Source organism: Mauremys mutica, chromosome 1 (genome assembly GCF_020497125.1).
Source record: "Mauremys mutica isolate MM-2020 ecotype Southern chromosome 1, ASM2049712v1, whole genome shotgun sequence".
Taxonomy (NCBI): domain Eukaryota; kingdom Metazoa; phylum Chordata; order Testudines; family Geoemydidae; genus Mauremys; species Mauremys mutica.
Window position 1 is genome coordinate 268,191,256 of NC_059072.1, and position 20,484 is coordinate 268,211,739.

General features: G+C 46.3%; 1 protein-coding gene across 3 annotated transcripts in view; it reads left to right on the top strand.

The window, feature by feature from the left end:
• The window catches only part of UGGT2 (UDP-glucose glycoprotein glucosyltransferase 2), a 244,554-nt gene that overhangs the window by 29,682 nt on the left and 194,388 nt on the right, over positions 1 to 20,484 (top strand). For all 3 annotated transcript variants that reach the window (XM_045009671.1, XM_045009679.1, XM_045009688.1), the window contains 2 exons: positions 1,917 to 1,989; positions 12,356 to 12,456. In XM_045009671.1, coding sequence (XP_044865606.1) covers positions 1,917 to 1,989; positions 12,356 to 12,456 — 174 coding nt within the window. The remainder of the gene's footprint in view (positions 1 to 1,916; positions 1,990 to 12,355; positions 12,457 to 20,484) is intronic.

A 20,484-nucleotide genomic window follows, 5' to 3' on the forward strand; every position in this document is an offset into this window, starting at 1 on the left:
ATTGGCTGAAAGGAGCCCATTGTCCTTCATGTAAGTTCAGCACCAGGAGCAGGCCACTGGCTGCTCAACACCAGCATCTGCAACTATGATTAAGGCAGCGAGTTTGTCACAGAGGCCACGGATGTCACAGATTCCATGACTTTCTGTGACCTCCATGATTTCTGCACTGGCAGCTGCTGGGGCAGTCTAGGACCACTGCTCCCCCCAAACCCTAGCAGCAGCAGAGTTTGGGTGTGGGAGGGGGCAGGGAGTTTGGGCACGGAGTGGGGTGTGGCGGGCTCTGGGCAACACCTGTGGGTCTCCCTGGAAGCGGTGACATCCCTCTTGCTCAGCTGCTAGGCAGAGGCGTGGCCAGGCAGCTCTGTGCGCTGCCTCCACCCAGAGCACTGGTTTCACAGCTCCCATTCGCCAGGAACCGCAGCCAATGGGAGCTGTGGGGGTAGTGCCTGCAGGCAAAGGCAGCACGCAGAGCTGCCTGGCCGCGCCTCTGCCTAGCAGCTGAGTGAGAGGGATGTCACTGCTTCTGGGGAGACCCCCAGGCAAGGGCTGCCCAGAGCCCACCTCACTGCATCCTGTATCCCTGCCCCCTCCCACACTCAAACTCTGCTGCTGCTGGGAGGGAGGCATGGAGCCAGGTAGGGAGCCTGCTGGCCTGACAACCCCCTCCTCCAGCACCAAAGGTCCCAGGCCACGTGCCTCCGCCCACCCCCCCAGCATCCAGGCCGCCCTCCCCCAACACTCCCCACCCCACCCCAATTTTTAGTCAGTGTTATATATTAAAAGTCATGGATAGGTCATGGGCTGTGAATTTTTGTTTACTGCCTATGACCAGTCTGTGACTTTTACTAAAAATACCCATGACTAAAATGTAGCCTTAACTGCAGATTTAATGGAAAATGACTTAGTAAGTGCTCCTGTCTCTAGCACCCAGACACCCAGCTCCCAATGGGATCCAAACCCCAAATAAATCTGTTTTACTCTCTATAAAGCTTATACAGGGTAAACTCATAAGTTGTTCACCCTCTATAACACTGATAGAGAGATACGCACAGCTGTTTGCTCCCCCAGGTATTAATTACTTACTCTGGGTTAATTAATAAGCAAAAGTGATTTTATTAAATATAAAAAGTAGGATTTCAGTGGTTCCAAGTAATAACAGACAGTACAAAGTAAGTTACCAAGCGAAATAAAACAAAACATGCAGGTCTAAGCCTAATACATTAAGAAACTGATTACAGATGAAATATCACCCTCAGAGATGTTCCAGTAAGCTTCTTCCGCAGACTGGACTGCTTCCTAGTATGGGCCCAATCCTTTCCCCTGCTACAGTTCTTGTTAACTCCAGCTCAGGTGGTAACTAGGAGATTTCTCATCACTGGAACCTCCTTTGATCTGTTCCACCCCCTTATATAGCTTTGGTACAAGGTGGGAATCTTTTATCTCTCTGGGTCCCCACCTCTTCTAAATGGAAAAGCATCAGGTCTAAGATAGATTCCAGTTCCAAGTGACATAGTCACATGTCCTGTGAAACCCCAAGCCTTCATTCTTCCTGGCCTGACTCCCAGGAAGGCTTGCAAGTAAACAGAGCCATCTACAACCAATTGTCCTAGTTGATGGGAGCCATCAAGATTCCAAGCCACCATTAATGGCCCACACGGCATAATTACAATAGGACCTCAGAGTTATATTTCATATTTCTAGTTTCAGATACAAGAATGATACATTAATACAAATAGGATGACCACACTCCATAGATTATAAGATTTGTAATGATACCTTACAAGAGACCTTTTGTATGAAGCATATTCCAGTTACATTATATTCACAGTCATTAGCATATTTTCATAAAATCGTATGGAGTGCAACGTCACAATAATTTTCTTGTTTTGTGTTTTATGTGTGTTCCATGTATTCAGCCACAAATGACACAACGGAAGAGGATGATGGTGAGGCAGGCGAAGTCCAGGGATTTCTCTTTGACAAATTAAAGTGAGTTGACTTAATTTACAATTAAACTTCTTTGTTTGTAAAATAGCTGTTTTGTTTGTAAAACAAAAGTTCAGACATATGATATGAAAGTCTGTTGTGTCAATGAGTTGACTCAACATTGGCTAATTTTTGTGTATTTGTGTACTTCACTGTTTAACAGTATTTATCAGTTATTCTTTGAGTGCTTGCTCATGTTGATTCCATTGTAGGTGTGCACGCACCCACGTGCTCGGCTGTTGGAGACTTTTGTCTTAGCAATACCCAGCTGTGGTGCCCTCTGGAGTGCCACACTCATGGCATGGTATATCAGGCGCCTCTGGCCCTGCGCCCTCTCAGTTCCTTCTTACCGCCCATGGGGGACAGTTGGAGTGACTCTGTCCCTTGCTTCGCAATTGGTCAGTGGTTTTTTGTCTAGTTTAGCCTTGTGCTTCACCTGTAAATAGTTTAAATCGTTGTTAATTAGTGGTTAAGTACCCATTAAGTGTTTAGTTAGATAGTGTCCTATCGGGGACTTTGCCCCCAGCAGGACATGCTCCGCTCTCTGGGTTTCAAGCTCTGCTCATTGTGTAAGAGGCCTATGCATGTTAGTGACCTGCTCGAGAGTTGTCTACAGTGCCTTGGGGAGTGTTGTCATCCAGAACTTTCATCCTCGGACACAAAGAGAGTGCGACATGCACCTCAGGGCACTCCTGATGCAGGCTGCCCTGCGCCCAGCTTCGGAGATGGAGCGGCCCGATCCGGCACCCAGCTCTTCAACTTCAGTGTATAGCACACCTCCAGCACCAGGGTCCTCCCGGCACCAATCCCCGCCGCCGGTACTGAAGAAAAGGACTAAGAAGGTGGCACCGGCCAAGCCCGACCAAGGAGCTTTGGGCAAAGGACCCTGCTTGGGCCTCACGCCCACTAAAGGATCTGCTAAAGAGCTCAGCTGTGGGGAGTTCTTCCCCTCATAACTACCCCCCACCAACTCCGGGGAGCGGTAAGAGGCCTAGGCCAATGTCTCAGCCGACCCCCTCCGAGGGCCCAGCACCAGGAGAACTGAAAGCGCCTCCACCTCATCCAATACCGCATGCGGCAAAGGAATCGGCTATGGCTTCCTGTGAGGGTGTCATAGGTTTCTCCCCCACTTGGAGCTTTTGGGTTCACAAGATGGGGACCTGCATGGACTCCCCTAAACTAAAATCCTAGTTGAGATCTGATACGCTGCCACCAGTCAGTTTTCTAAGTGTCTGACACACTGCCTGTTCCCCCAACTTTCCCTGGGGAACACAGATTCAATCTCCCTGACTCTTTACACACAGGGAAGCAGCCCACTTCCCCCCTCCCTCTCTCCTAGCCACTCTGGAGAGATACACACCGATTCAACTCTGTGAATCAACCTCAGGAGGAACTCACTCTCCCCCCCTCCCCTTCTCTTGAATCTCCACAAGAGAAGGAATTAACCAAGTCCAAAGAAAAGAATAGAATTTATTAAAAAGAACAAAAAAAGAAAGTACACTATCTCTGTCAGACCAGGATGGAACAATACACAGAGTCTAAATTATAAACCTGGAGAGAACTCCCCCTCCTCCTTTCTTTCTCAGTAAAAGCAAAGTACAGCAATAGAAATAAAGAGATTACTTCAGCAAAACACACAATTGCCAATGCAGAAATAAAAGTAAAAAAAATACTAGTTCGCCTTTCTAATACTCACTAGACTGAATAGAAGAACAATACTGCAGAAACCTGGGAGGACTTGATTAAGATGTCTGGACTCCCTTAACTCCCAAGAGAGACTCTCTAAAACAAAGAACAGAAAAAAAAAACTTCCCTCCACAGAGTTTGAAAATATCTTGTCCCTGATTGGTCCTCTGGTCAGGTGGTCATCAGGTACTGCTTGTTAACCCTTAGCTAACTGTTTATGACAGAGGGAAAGCCACTGGCAAGGCCTCACACAAGTTAGGTGAGCGCCAATGGTCTCCGGAGCCAAGACAGAGCCCTAGGTCACCTCGTTCTTGGTGTGCGTGCCAGTCCAGGTCTCCAGCTTGTCATTGCAAGCCGTCGGCACCATGCTCCCGATCCCCCTCGTCATGCTGAGGCTTGCCCAGGCGTGGTCACATATCCCTGGCACCGGTCCTCATCCCACTGTCAGTCGCTGTTGCCGAGACCTCAAGGGCGCTCTCTGGCTCGACGACGCCTCCCCTACCCCCAGCACTAGTTGGACTGTTCCCAGCGCCAGTCTCCGACGGTGAGCCCTCAGACTCAAACCTCCACAGCACTTCCCCGGTCGCCAAAGATGGACAACGTCTCAGGCTTGGAGGCACAATTCAGCCCCTCGCCCAGACAACGTGATTGAGCTCTGGAGGGCGGTCAGCGGCTTCAGCACTGGCCTGGCAGCAGAGCCAGTGGCCAACCCAATGGCCATATTGGAATGCATGGGGCGTTCACATCATGCCAGCCCTCAGTTGCCACGTCAGACAGACCACCAGCGACGCCCCGGTACCTGCGGCACTGGCCTTCGGGTAGGACATCCCAGAGACCACCTGGGTGAATAGCTGGTTACCCACCCTAAGGCTGCCCTCCCCCGTGGGTGAGGATACCTCTGGACCTCCCCCGGTTGTCCAATCATCCTCTTCCTCCCCGGATGAGGCGGTGGCAGGGCCTTCTAGAGCTAGCCCACTGGACGATTTCCATGAGCACCAGGCATTGTTCCACACGGTGGTGGCTAACTTGGGCCTAAAGGCTGAGGAAATGGAGGAACAGACGGAACCATTATTTAATGTGCTTTCTGCATCTTCCTCAACCCGGGTCACTCTCCCAGTACATGAAGGGGTCTTGAACATTGCCAAAAACATCTGGCAAACCCCCTCCTCCATCCCCTTCACCTCAAAAAGGGTGGAAAAGAAGCACTTTGTTCCCGCGAAAGGGTTCAAATACATATACACTTATGTGCCACTGGGTTTGTTGGTTGTGTCAGCGGCCGACAAACAGGCCCAACAGTTCTACCCCTAAGAACAAAGAGGCAAAGAGACTGGATTTGTTCGGTTGAAAGATTTATTCTATGGCCTGTGTCTAGTTTTGGGTGGCAAACCATCACGCCCTCCTGGGCCACTATAATTTTAACTTGTGGGACTCTCTCTGCATGTTTAAAGAGTTCATGTCCCAGGAGGCAGCCCAAGAGTTCGCAACCCTGGTGGACAAAGGGGCTGCCGGCCTGTCCCAGGAGATTCAGGCCTTGATTGAAGACCTTCTGTTTGACAGGGTCAGCCTGTTCTCGTACCGAATGGATGCTCGTCTGAACAGCCTAAAGGATATGAGGGTGAAATTAAAATAAAGACAGTCTTAATGCTCTAAAATATGCAATCAGTATTGAAATAAATCATTGCAGAAATTGGATTTCTGTTTTCTATGTATTAGAATCAATGTGTAAACTTTAAAAATGCAAGTAGCTTATTCATATACTGAAACCCACTGTCAGGAACTTAGCCAGCTCAGCACTCAGGCTGGTTAATGAGTCCATCTGAGCTGTGGCAGGATCAATTGACTGACTGGCCCACCCCATTGGCTGCAAGGAACCAACAGGTGTGCATTTAAACTCAGCAGCAGCGGTATGTTGACAGCTGCTCAATGTTTATGCCACAACTGCAAGATCTCCTGTGCCCGCCTCATTCACAGCCGTGTTCCTGCCCTGTTTCCAGTGGTGCTGGAACAATTTTTCATCTCTGACTCCTGTTTCTGGCTCTAACCACCTGGTCAGGACACCCATCCCTGGTTCCTGACAGTTTGAATTGCCTAAAGAACGGAGAGGCCCTGGTTCAACTGCAGGGATGGAGCCCACTAAAACCAGTGTTTCTTTGGTGGAGTTCATGAGTGCCTTGCAGAATTTACAAACCTAGGTCCATGTCCTGCAGGCACACAGTGTAGCGCTGGCCTTGCAGGTGCAAGCAATGCTATTGGTGACTCAGTCCCATCAAGATCCCAGTGTCTGATGAATTCAGTGGAAAATTGCACTGATTCTTAAATCTGTGCTGCCTCCTGTTCTTCGAATGCTTGCTCATGTTCATTCCATGTTAGGTGTGCACGTGATGCGGGCACAGTTGCTGGAGATCTTTTCCCTTAGTGGTATCCATTGGGCTGGCTCTAGCTCTGGTATAAAGGACTGTCTGGCCCTGCACCCACTCAGTTCCCTCTTACCACCTGTGATAGCTGCTGGAACAACTCCTCTTGCCTCCCTCGGCACCGACCAACAGAAGTGACGGACTTGTCCTTGGAGTCACAGGTGGACTCATTCACCCAGCCAAGGAGCTGTTACCAGTACCCTGCTAATGTTCTGTCGGATCTTGGTGCGTGTGCCTCTCCAGGCATGGCCTTTTTGAATCCATGGGGTTTTTTCTGGTATCGCTACCCCTTCCAGCTGTTTGTACTCGGTGATGTCTGAGAGAATGGCCCCTCTTCCGCATCATCTGGCACCTGACTCAGACTCCGGTACTGCATGATGAGGTCGGTGCAGACCTCCTCCTCCTCCATGAAGCTGTGTTGGGGTTGAGCAGCTCGGCAACACAGGATGACTTTGGAGCTCACTAGTAGCTATTGAAAAGGGTGGCTTCTAATATAGGGCTGGAAGTGGAGATGCTTAAAGAGTCCTCACACAGCCTGATTGACATCTTGATTGTGGCAGCCCCATCAAAAAGGCCATTATGGGTCCAGTCAGGTCCCTATGGCAGACCCCATCCTCTCTGTCCCCCACTTCAAAAAAGAGCAGAGAAAAAGTACTATGTTTCTGCCAAGGGGTATGAGTACCTTATTCCCATCCCCCTCCCGGGTCCCTTGTGGTCACAGCGGCCAATGAAAGAGACTGGCAAGGGCTGCAAGGTGCGACCCCCCATGGCGAAGGACTCAAAGAAGCTGGACCTGTTTGGTAAAAAGATTTATTCTACTGGTGGGTTACAGCTCCACATCTCCAACCTGCAGCCTTACTTGGGAGATATGACTATAATGTCTGGGACTCCATGTCAAAATTCAAGGACTCGCTGTCTCAGGAGTCCAGACAAGAATTCTCTGCTCTGGTGGAGGCCTCCCTCCAAGCTGCCCTTGATGGAACTGACACAGCTGCCAGAACAATGGCATCAGCGGTGGTCGTGAGAAAGTCCTCTTGGCTCCAGTCCTCACGACTGACACCAGAGGTTCAGCAGTCCATTCAGGACCTTCCATTTGACGGAACTTCCCAGTGAGGTCTCAGTCTTATAAATGTTCACAGCTGCTGATGTTGTCTATGTCCATGTAGTTCTGAGCCCCATGGTTTGCTGTCTTGCTCAGGGTAGGCAGATTGTTACACCGTTGCATGTGGAAGACCTTGGATTGGACCTGTTTGTATCCAACCAGAACAAGAAACGCCACAGATTCTGTTCCAAAGGGGGAGCCAGTGCCAGGTCTGTGTTGGGCACGTTTCTGATCCTATGGTACTTTGATACTGAGAATCCTCAGGAAGATCAGGCAAGATGCAGCCCTAATGATAATGATAGCCCCATCATGGCCCAAGCTGGTTTGGTTCTCTGACCTCATTAACCTGTTAACATGGTCCCTAATCACGCTTCCAACATACCCAGAAGTGATGATACAATTGAAGGGAGAAGTCCTACACCTGGACACATCTCTTCATTTCATAGATTGGGTGTTGGCTGTCTGACATCCACTGACGGATACTGCTCCTTAGCATTAAAAACATCCTAGCTTGCAGAAGAAAGGACTCTACCAGACCTACTTAAGCTGCTAAATAGAAGAGGTTCTCTCTCTAGGCATTGGAGAATTGTTTGTCTCCCTTGAAAGCACTGCTGGCTAGTATCCTGGAGTATTTAAAGTGTTTAGGCCTTTCCATAAGCTCCCTAAGAATGCAAGTAGTGGCTATCTTTCCTCACTCTTCCCTTCTGGAAGGCCACATTGTCTTCTGTCATCTGACCGTGGCTAGATTTCTCAACGGTCTACTTCATGTCTTACCACCAGTCAGAGACCTTCTGCCCTCCTGAGACCTCAGAGTTGTTTTAACAAGTTTGATAGGATCTCCTTTTGAGCATTTGGTGATTTGCTCTTTATACCACCTATCCATGAAAACCGTCTTGTTAGTGGCCATAACCTCAGACAGAAGGATAGAAAATATTCAAGCCCTTATGACGAGGCCACCTTATGTAGTATTCCACAGGAACAAAATTACTTTAGAACCTCACCCAGGTTCTTATTTAAAGTGGTTTCTGATTTTAATCTTAATCAGTTGATTTGCCTCACACTACTTGGGGAGAAGCTAAACTTCATACCCTGGATGTTGTCAGATCTCTGTCTTAGTGCTTGTCTACACCACTGTTCATTTGGTAACGAAAAGGTTACCTAGTTTGTGTTAACATAGTCTATTTAAAGAGTTTTAGTTTGTTCCAGCAGCATCCACGTGGTGGAGTTACAGTGCAGCATGCTAGTACACACTGCAGTTCACACTTTTAGTCTGAACTGTAGGGCTGTGTCGACATAGCCTTACTATCTAGACAGAACAGACCCTTTGAGGAATTCTCCTAAATTGTTCCTAGCATTCTCCATCTCTACTCAAAGATAGTGTCTAAATGGGTCACAGACTATATTAAGACATGCTAGGCAGTGACACATTTAAACCCCACTTGGGCAGATTAGGACCAATTCCACCAGATCTCAGGGAGTCTCTACTTCTTCACTGTGATGTGTCCCAGTTTCAGAGATTTTTAAAGAAGCTACCTGGAACTCAGTTCCTGAAATCAACTATATTGTATGGGACAGTACGATAAAATAAGATGGTCCATCCAGCTCTGTCCAGCCTAAGAAGGAGAGGGACCTGATCAGACCAACCAGATGATGTCTCTAACCAGCAGGGGTGGCTCTAGCCATTTCGCCGCCCCAAGCACGGCGGCACGCCGCGGGGGGCGCTCTGTCGGTCGCTGGTCCCGCGGACTTGCCTGCGGAGGGTCCGCTGGTCCCGCGGCTCTGGTGGACCCTCCACAGCCACGCCTGCGGGAGGTCCACCGGAGCCGCCTGCCGCCCTCCCGGGACCGGCAGAGCGCCCCCCGCGGCATGCCGCCCCAAGCACGCGCTTGGCGTGCTGGGGTCTGGAGCCGCCCCTACTAACCAGCCATCCTGTATTATGAGAACATCAGGAAAAGTCATATTTCCACCACCTTTGTTGTCCTATCTCTTGTCTCCATTCAGTGTCTGTCTGTTTTATGTAATGCAGGAAATTGACTATCACTCTCAACTGAGAACTAAAAAATAGAACTATCCTGTACTCCCCCACCAAGGAGCACTGTTTGATTGAGTAAGAAACTGTCAGCCCCAGGGTTGGAGGGCTTCAGCTGTGAGCTCTGAATGGGGCTGACAGCTCGGACTGTCAGTCAGAATGCGGGGGGCTCCAGCTTTGAACCCCACACAGGGCTGACAGTGGGACTCCAGCTCTGAGCCCTGCATGGGGCTGACAGCCAACAGGCGATGTAAGTAATGCAGTGTCTACATCGATACTGCCTTACCCTAACTACATTGACCACTCGCGGACGTGAATTTAAGTTGATGTAATGGTGACTTACATCAGTGGGAGCTTTAGTGTAGATCAGGCGTCGGCAACCTTTCAGAAGTGGTGTGCTGAGTCTTCATTTATTCACTCTAATTTAAGGTTTCGCGTGCCAGTCATACATTTAAATCTTTTTAGAAGGTCTCTTTCTATAAGTCTATGATATATAACTAAACTATTGTTGTATGTAAAGTAAATAAGGTTTTTTAAATGTTTAAGAAGCTTCATTTAAAAATAAATTAAAATGCAGAGCCCCCTGGACCGGTGGCCAGGACCCGGGCAGTGTGAGTGCCACTGAAAATCAGCTTGCGTGCCACCTTTGGCACACGTGCCATAGGTTGCCTACCCCGGTGTAGATGCTTACAGAGTTAGGTTAACATAAGCTGCCTTATGTCAACCTAACTCTGTGGTGTAGACCAGGCCTTAATCAGGTCTACTCTAGAGCAACTAATTAGAGTTGCAGTGACTAGAGTGTTGGATCAGCTGCTGTTGCCCAGCACTCTGTCACACTCCCCACTGCCAGAGCCTTTCCCTGGTGACAGAGTCTTTGACTGTAGCGAGAAAAAGCTCCAGCAGTGGGAGGCAGCAGAACACTACACTGCCAAGATAGCAATGTAGACATGGGAGACGTTGCTTAGGTATGTAGAGACCTGTATAGGATATATACTGTAGGTTTTGACATAGCTGTCAATATGCCACCAATAATTGACTCTGTAATTATTGCACCTGCTAACTGTTCAAATTCACATGACTTAGATTTATTAAATAGGCCTTTAATCTAATGATTAATGGTTCCCTATGGTAGTTTATACAGAAAATATGTCCTGCACACGTGACATTTTTGACTGAGATAAAGTATTCTTGAAATTTCTGAATGCTGTAATCTAGTAGTCTGTAGTCTCCTTCATGCTCCTGTTGGAATCAGTTGTAGATTGGAAGTATCTCCGGACCAGCTACATGTAGATGTGTGGAGGAAATCACTTCCCTGGATCTATGTTTAATCCTCTTGTCTCCAGGAAAATTTGGAAATACTGCAACTTTCTTTGTCATTTTTCTGCAAGGTTCCCTTCTAGACTAAAGGATTCAGGTGGCTTCATTTGCACTATTATTGTTGGAGATTTAGTTTATTTCTGGTATCATATAATGAAGGATGAAATGAACTGATAAAAAAAATTATTTTATGGCCCATCTTGTGACATGGTAAGGGTTACAAGAAGTTAATACCCTTGTTATGTAACTGGGGTCAGAATCCACCGACTTCAGTAAGTATTTTATAATTAGTTTGGTTCTGACTGCTGTGATATTAAAAAGCTGAACTAATTGCTGAACAATTTTTAAAGTTAGGAATTCCAGTGACAGCATGGGCCAAATGCTATTCTCACACTTCAAACAGGTTCCACTGGAGTTAATGTCAGTCTCTCTGTCCACCTCTCTATCTACTTTTATCTAAGGGCTTGTCTACACAGCAAGTTACTGTGCTGCAAGCCAGAGTGTAAATCTACAGCACACCAGCTTGTTGTGTAGACAAGTCATAGATATTGATAATGTGCTTATCACTGTTGTATTTGAACATTGCCAGAATGATCAAAAATATACAATTAGTATTGTCACATGCTGTGAAAGGCGTGTACATGTGTTTGGAGAGCAGAATTTCTCTTTAATTGGTGGAATTTGTGAGGACTTAGACTCAACTTGATGGCATTTCTCTGTTGGATATACATCTCTACCTCGATATAATGCTGTCCTTGGGAGCCAAAAAATCTTACCGCGTTATAGGTGAAACTGTGTTATATTGAACTTGCTTTGATCCACCGGAGTGCGCAGCCCGCTCCCCCCGCCCCCGCCCGGAGCGCTGCTTTACCGCTTTATATCCGAATTTGTGTTATATCGGGTGGCGTTATATCGAGGAAGTGGTGTAATGTAATAATTTTTGAACCCCCTATCCAATCAATTCATGCATTTCAGTGGGGAAGGTGGAAATATGGGGAACACAGTGGTCCTGGAATTGAGGGGGATGGCCTATGGCATGCAGAGGGAAAGAGAGAATGGGAGGCGCATACAGAGCCCCTAACATGAGTGGGAAAAATGGGGCACCTTGTTTATGGGGGGGCGGGGAATGGGGAACACACAGAGACCCTCTCACAGGGGGGAGGGAGGTTGCAGGGAGTCCCTGAAATAGAGGGTGATAGGAGGGTGTCACTCAGGGAGCTTCTGAGCATGAATGGAGGAATGCAAGGAACCCCTGGTATATGAAATAAGATCAGGCTGCAGAAGCAACAAAGTGTGTGACCTTCTAATATATAATAAATTTTGGGAGGTGACTATGGTGAAAATACTTTAAGAACATGTGCAAAATACAACCCTTATGTAACTCCATGGAAGTCAGTTGAGTTACTCATGGATGTACATGGCCTCATGTTTGCATTAAATCCTCTAAATTTGTGAGCATTTTGCCAGACCCTTAATACACTTAATGCAAAGTTCATTTCATATACAATATCATGTTGTCTATCTGTTAGAAACCTAAATTAGGTTAAAATAACCCATCCATTTATTTAGGGTCTATTCTAGAGAATTACTGAGTAATTGCAGTTCTCCTTGAAATCATGAATAGAAGCTGTGGCTGTTTAGCATTTTCAAGATGAGGCTCTTAAATTGTGGCTGCATTCATAAATCCTAATCTCTGTTTATAGAAGTGAACTAGAAGTGTTAAATTCTTGTTACCTTAAATAAAGAAGCAAGATAAAACCATAAATAGTTTTGTATGTGATGGAGGGAGGTAATTAGATTTTTTTTAATGTTTTGATCTAGACAGATGTATCCTGACCTTAAAGATAATCTGAGGGAATTCAGAAAACACCTAATTGAAAGTACTAATAATTTGGAACCTCTGAAGGTCTGGGAGCTACAAGGTATATATTTAGTATGCTGTGTTTGTTTGTTTGTGAGTTGACACTCATTTTGTTTAATTCTTCTTTGCTGTATTGGTGATTATAAAAACTATAACAAAAACTACTTTTATTCTTCAAGTGCTTGTCCCTATATGTAATGGACTTTAGGTTGCACATGCATTCCAGGATCTGGAGATATTTCCCTAGCAGTGTCCGTCTGGTCCGTGCCTATACCTCTGCCACCTCAGGCTCTGTACCAGGGAAATGAAGGGAACTGCTGGTCTGCAATAAGGTTCCTCCTTGCTGCTCTTGGGAGCTTTAGTTAAGGAGATCTTCAAAATGTTCTTTCCAGCGAGAATTGATGGCTTTGTTGTCCTTCAGAATTGTGGTTCCATCCTTCCATACCATGACAAATTGGCCCATGAACAGCCTTGGTGGCACTAAAGAAACCACATGTATTGTGGATGTCTGTGAGATGTTGGAGTTCTTGCACTTTCTCAGTCCACCATTTGTTCTTAAATTATGATGTATGTGTACAATATGCTTTATATAATAGCTGATAAATGATCTTTTACTACAATGATAAAAAGTTTAACTGTTTATTGTTTGTGAATATGCCCAGATTTAAAACAAACACCCTAAATGCAAAAAGCTTGTCTTCTTCAACTGTAATATCAATCTCTAAATGTGTAAAATTTGGGCCAAAAGGAAATGTGTGTGGGGGAGGATTTGTGAGCAAGAGAAAGGAGTGTTTTCAAATGGAAATAATTTCTTTACTCTGAACTTTAGTGTTTACTGCCGTGAATGCTAGAATGACAGCCCTGTAAGAACTATAGTTGCTTGATAAAACTAGAATATGGTAAATATAAATATCACATTTTGGCAGATATAATCCAATTTGTTTGAAGGTCTCAAATCCTTTGGTAAACAGGGATTTTGCTGATCTTTGTGAGTGGGTAAAGGCTTTGAAAAGGCTACTTTCCAGATTCAAACTTTGTATCACAGTGAAGATAAGGCCAGCTGGCCCAGCTACATATGTTCTACTCTCCAAAGCCTTTTTCCCACCGTGGAGGTTACCCATCCACATACTGACCAACTCAAACCCTGCTTTGTTTTTTAGCTCTGCAAGATGGCAGCACATAGCAGCCAGATGATAGGATAATCTTGTTTTTAACTGAAGTGAGGAACAAACAAATAGGAGAAGGAATTAAACCCCGGTCTCTCATTTAAAGTTGCAGAGCATTGCTACTAAGCAAGAATTAAAACCTGTTGTAATAGTTACAGGGCTAGCTGTCCCTATGTCCACTTTATGATCTCTCTGAGCATGTTTGTGGAGAGATGGGGCTTATCGTAAGTTATTCTCACCCTTCCTGTCTGTTTTCCCAGATATCTGTCTGTTGTATTAAACCAATATATTCATACAGAAAATATCTCAATAACCAGGCCAACATACAGTATTAATAAATTATGACAGAGTAGCTCTAAATCCATCACATCTGCTGTATAAAATCTGTCATAATAAAGTTATTTAAGAATGGAAAATTAGTAAGAGCAGATAATGTTCTTTCTGGGAAGCAACAAAGCTTCAACTTCAAGCACTATTATCTTAACACTCATCAAAGAATTAAGCATATGCCTGCTTAGCCATTATAATCAGAGAAAATCAGTTTTTTAAAAATTAATAAGTCTATCTGTTTTCATGTTAATAGCACTTGCCCCATCAGTTACCTGTTAGGATTCCCATAATATGTTCAATTCATTTACAGTAGGAAATCATTGTTTTAGTTTATTTACATGTTAGCTTAATAGAAAGTAGAACATTTTTTGTGGGTTGTTTCAGGAAAAGAGTATTGTGGAGAAGTGTGCTTTCTTAATAAAAGAGCTGTCCTATTTAGAACATTGTATTTCAAATTATGATTCTCCATTAAGACTCAAAGAGATTGGGCAGCAGAAGGTGGTGTTAAAGAAACATACTGAAGAAAAATAAATGTTAGCACTGAATATTCAAAACTGAATACTCGGGAAATGGTTTCTTATTTACTCAGCCCATGTTGGAAATAACCTAGAAACCTTAGAGACTGAAAAGAAGGATATTTTACTTTCCCTTCTTGTCAGTAATCTCTTGAAAATCTTCACATCTTGGATGTTAAGAGCATAATTCCTTAATTATACATAAGAGAGAGAAGTTGCTAAAAGTGCTTGTTGAGTATCTAAATCTAAAATCTTTCTGTTGTAAAATAACTGACCCAGAGCTCTGCATCTAGTCTTCCCTCATAGTTCAAATATTGTGCCCTGATTTCCAGAAGAGACATTTGGATTGTTTCTAATTGGGTAAGGGGGAATGATGTAAGACTAATTATTATTATTCCACTATCCCACATGGAAAACATTGGTCTAGTGCAGGATGTATACATACTTAATGAGGCATTTGATGCCTGGTGGGAACATTAAAGGATGTCAAAATCTGATTATGTATGCTCCATTTTTCACAGTCAGTAGCACTAATCAGTAACTCTAATTCTTTCCAATTCCATATGGTTTTATTTTTTTGGTTTATTATCTGTGGCTATTAATTTGTACACAAAACAGGTGAATACTTTTAATGGTGCTGCATGAAATGAATTCTAGAGGCACTAATTAATGAAAGCTTTGGTGTGCATTCAGCATTCATTGGTCTGAGACGGGATTATTTTTATTTTTATTTTTTTACTGCCCCAGTGGAAGTGCAAGTTCGTCTTTGAGTGATTTGCATATGTCCATTCCAGTGTATGTGTTTGTCCAGTGCATAGTAGTCTGAGAGTTTTGAACCTTAGTGGTATCCATCAGGACGGCCTCAGTGCCCTCTGCTGTCTCCCGCATATGCATAAAGACCCAAGCCGCCCCTAATCTCTCCTTAGTTCCTTCCTATTGCCCATGATGGTTGTTGGAGCTCCCTGTCCTTGTTTCTGCAAGTCTTTTCTCAAAACCTGTAAATAGTACCTAGGAATGTGTTAGGTAGTTTAGTAGTTAGTTGGTTAGTAAAAAAAATAAAAATAAAAAAATGTTTTTTGTTGTTTTGTATAGTTCTGGCATCCAGTTTGGGCATCGGCCCCACTACTGGTGATAGGCTGCACTCTCTGGGTTTCAGGTTCTGCCATTCTTGTGATTAGGCAATGCCTAATAGTGACCCTCACCTCAGCTGCCTTAGGTGCTTGGGGGAGGCTCATCTGAGCAACAAGTGTGGTACTTGTCAAGGCTTTAAGCCCCATTCTAAAAAAGGACAGGGCAGCCAAATTAAAATACCTGCTAATCAGTGCTACATTTTCCATCTGAACCGTCTACCTCAGTCTGGGTACTGAGCACCCCAGAATCTACCATCTATCTCTGGAACTACCAGTACCGAGAGGTGTTTGAGGCTGAGAGAGAGTTGTTAGACCTATTTGTGCTACCATCACCAGCAGTTAAGAGACTCGGATGGTACCAGCAGCCAAGGTACCTCCTTCAGTACCTTCACCTCCTCATCAGGCAGCTCCCTCAAATTCAGCCATCAGGATTCTAATTAGGCAGTACTGTCCAGGGGAAAGTCACAGATTATCTCCCTAGCTCCTCTTTCTTCAAGGTCTGAGCCTTCTTCATTGGTACTGATGGGTATGGCACTGCTGTTGTCACAGGAAGTACCTTTTTCTTCATCAAACTCAGAAGTGGGATCCTATGTATCCCAATTTAAACAGTCTCATCAGGAGGGATATGTCATAGAAGGTTAGGGTTGGAAGAGACCTCAGGAGGTCATCTAGTCCAACTTCTTGCTCAAAGCAGGACCAACCCCAGCTAAATCATCCCAGCCATGGCTTTTGTCAAGCTTTAAAAACCTCTAAGAATGGAGATTCCACCACTTCCCTAGGTAAACCATTCCAGTGCTTCACCACCCTCCTAGTGAAATAGTTTTACCTAATATCCAACCTAGACCTCCCCCACTGAAACTTGAGACCATTGCTTCTTGTTCTGTTATTTGCCACTACCCATCCTCTTTGGAACCCCCCTTCAGGAAGTTGAAGGCTGCTATCACATCCCCCCTCATTCTTCTCTTCTGCAGACTAAATAACCCCAGTTCCCTCAACCTCTCCTCGTAAGCCATGTGCCCCAGCCCCCTAATCATTTTCGTTGTCCTCCGCTGAACTCTCTCCAATTTGTTCACACCCTTTCGGTAGTGGGAGCCCCAAAACTGAACACATTAATCCAGATGTGGCCTCACCAGTGCCGAATAGAGGGGAATAATCACTTCCCTTGATCTGCTGGCAATGCTCCTACTAATGCAGCCCAATATGCCGCTAGCTTTCTTGGCAATAAGAGCACACTGTTGACTCACATCTAGTTCCCCAAGTGCTTTTCTGCAAAACTGCCGCTTAGCCAGTTGGTCCCCAGCCTGTAGCAGTGCATGGGATTCTTCCGTCCTAAGTTCAGGACTCTGCACTTGTCTTTGTGGAACTTCATCAGATTTCTTTTGGCCCAGTCCTCCAATTTGTCTAGGTCGCTGTTGACCCTATCCCTACCCTCCAGCGTATCTACCTCTCTCCTCAGCTTAGTGTTATCCATGAACTTACTGAGGTGCAATCCATTCCATCATCCAGATCATTAATGAAGATTTTTAACAAAACCAGTCCCAGGACCGACTCTGCTTGATAGTGACTGCCAAATAGACATCGAGCCATTGATCACTACCCATTGAGCTCGATGATCTAGCCAGCTTCCTATTCACCTTATAGTCCATTCATCCAATCCGTACTTCAACTTGTGCTAGCAAGAATACTGTGGGAGACCGTATCAAAAGCTTTGCTAAAGTCAAGCTGTATCACGTCCACCACTTTCCTGATATCCACAGAGCCAATTATCTCATCATAGAAGGCAATCAGGTTGGTCAGGTGAATCCATGTTGACATTTCCTGATTACCTTCTTCTCCTCCAAGTGCTTCAAAATGGATTCCTTGAGGACCAGCTTTATGATTTTTCTGGGGACAAAGGTGAGGCTGTAGTTCCCTGGATTCTCCTTCATCACCTGCCAGTCCTAGTTTCAGTCTCAGTACCTGCCTGGGGCATATTGGAGAGACCCTTGGGCTGTGCGTAGCTGGGGCCTGGGCCATAGCAGTGGCCCTTCTGAAACATAGGGGACTTCCCCTCTCAATCAGGATTATCCGCACAACCACCTCACCTGGCTTCAACTACTTGGCAGCAGGAGCAGCTGTAAACACCAAAGCATTGGTACTGAGCCCGGCATTGAGCAGAGTCTGGATCCCTCTCAGCTGCAAGAGGAGCAGGAACTGGATCAGCCCCTGGTACCATTCTTCCTCATCCCCTGATGAGACAATCGTGGTGGAACCTATTTCTCCCCCTCCTGATGATTTTAAGACTCATCCGGAGTTGTTGAGGAGGATGGCTATGGCCCTAGATATCTACCTGAAGGTGGTCCAGGAAAAAATCCTACAAACTGGTGGCCATTCTGACTCCAGCTAGGATAGCTCCCCCAATAAATGAGGGTATCTCAGAGCGTACCAGGGTCCTCAGGCAAACCCCAGCTTCCCTGCCTTCAACTGCAAAAAGAGTGGAGAGACGGTATTATGTTCCCTTCCAGGGGTTCCCTTCCAGGGGACCATCCTCCTCCAGGCCCCTTTGTAGTGGCAGCAGCCAATGAAAAACAGAGGCAGGGGCACTAGGATTCAACCCCAAAAGATTAAGAGGATAAGAAGCTGGACTTATTTGGGAGGAAGCCTTATTCCACAGATGAATTACATCTTTACATTGCATACCAGCAAGCTTTGCTGGTACATTGTGATTTCACCCTGTGGGATACACTTTTGAAGTTCATAAACAAGCTCCCAGATAAGGTAGTTGGATCATTGAGGAAGGTGGCATCTTCCAAGAGCTCATTTTAATGGGTAGGTCGACAGCAGGCTATCAGTTCCATGAATGCCATATTTTTCTTCTCCAATTTTTGCAAAACACCTGTCCCACTCCTGTCATACTTGGGCCCACATCACAGCAGATCAGTGTGTTCTAAGCACAGTAGAAGTGGGACATATACTTCATTTTATTTCTGCTTCCCCTCAACCGCTTCACTGACACTTTTCAGAACTTCTTTCATGAGGCAGTGTTATTGCAAGAGATACAATAGAGGCAGTCTCTTCTTTGTTCAGCGGAAAGGGGTTTTACTCCCAATACTTCCTGATCCTGAAGGCCTAGTTTAGATCTAAGGTGTGTAGAAGGGCTCAGCCAAGGCTCATCCCTCCACGGGGCTGTGGGGTATCCCACCGCCTCGCGCTAGGTCACTCTGGGCCCAAGCCCTGGGTTAGGGCGGGGCAGCAAACACGCAGTCAGGAGCTCCGGCCCTTAGGCAGGGGCTGAGCCAATAGTTCAATATGAGCCCTGGCCCTAGGTCAGGGCGGGGCAGCAAACACACAGTCAGGAGCTCTGGCTTCAGAGTGTCTGGTGCGAGGGGGAGACTGCCATGAGTGGCATGGCAGGGGGGACGCAGGCCCACCCACTCCACTGCCTCCCAGCCCGGGGCCCTAGCAGCGGCAGAAGACTCGCTGCTGCGTCAGTGGGGATCCTGACCGCAACACACTGATATTGGTTCCGACTCTGCTGCGGCCAGGCCAGGGTCGGCTGCCCCTGGGCTACTTCCAGACTCCCCCTCGTAAGGTACCTGGGTTTGGCTGGCGTACTCGGCGGTTCCCAGCACCATCGGTTACTCCAGGTAACTAGCGAAGGGTAGGCTCGGCTGCTCCTCAGGGTAGCTGGCGAGCGGTAGGCGCGGCTCCTCCTCAGGGTAGCTGGTGAGGGGTAGGCTCGGCTGGCCCGGCCAGTCGTCGGGTCAGCCGCAACCTGCTGGCGTCCCCTCCGGAGCTAGACCACAGGCATCTTGCCTCTCGGGCGGCTGGCTTTCAACTGAGCTTTGCAGCGGGGCTTTTCTATTTCCTTTCCTGCGCCATGATCTCTGGGGGGCGGGCGCAGGATCCACTGGCTCTGCCCACGTTGGTGCTAGGGGAGGCTCGTCCCTCAGCGGGGCCTCGCTACAAGGTGTTAAAACAAGTTCCTGAAAAAATCAAAATTCCTGATGGTCACTCTAGTTTCCGTTATTCCTTCCTTGGAGCCAGGGGACTAATATGCTGCTATGTACTTAAGGGGCACCTACTTTCACCTGTCAACTCAATGCCACAGAAAAATTCTGAGATTCACTGTCAGTATCCACCAGTATTAGTTTACAGGCCTCCTCTTTGGTCTTAGCTGCCTCACATGTTTTTACAAAACCTATGGTGGTAGTAGCAGCATTTTTCCAGAGGTTACGGTCCATATATTCCCTTTCCTGAATGACTGGTTGATAATCCAGATTGCAAGTGCTGTTCAGCCTTCGCATAATCTGATCCATCTTGGACGTGCTGGGTCTGTTGATCAACTCAGACAAGTTGGTCCTGGTCTCAACAGCAGCTAGGGCCTTGCTACCCCAGAGAAGGTTTCATACAATGTGAAGCTTCATTCTGGACTTAAAGGCTTATCCTCTCTCCATGGTGAGAAATTGTTTATGGCTGCTAGGGCACATGGCAGCTTGCACTTATGTGGTCCAGTGTTCCAGACTGCGTCTCAGACTCCTTCAGGGCTAGGTGACAGAGGTGTATTCTCCAAGAAGGCACCACCTAGACATGTTAGTATGCATACCAAATCACATTTTAGCCTCCCTAGATTGGTGGATAGAGCTGATTAATGTCTGCAAAGGAGTTCCTTTTGCCCCACCTCCACAATCTTTTACCTTAGTCATGGGTCCCTCTGACCTGGGATGGGGGCTCACCTGGGACCCCTGCAGAGTTTCCAGTCTTCCCAAGATCTCAATCTACATATCAGCATCAGGGACCTGTGGGCAATTCATTTAGCTTGCATGGTATTCCTTTCTTGCATAAGGGGAAGGGGTGTATTGGGATTGACCAACAATTCAATGTAAACAAGCAGGGAGGAGCCCAGTTCTCTCTACTCTGTCATGAAGCAGTCCTGCTCTGGGACTTCTGCATCAGCAACTTTATTCTT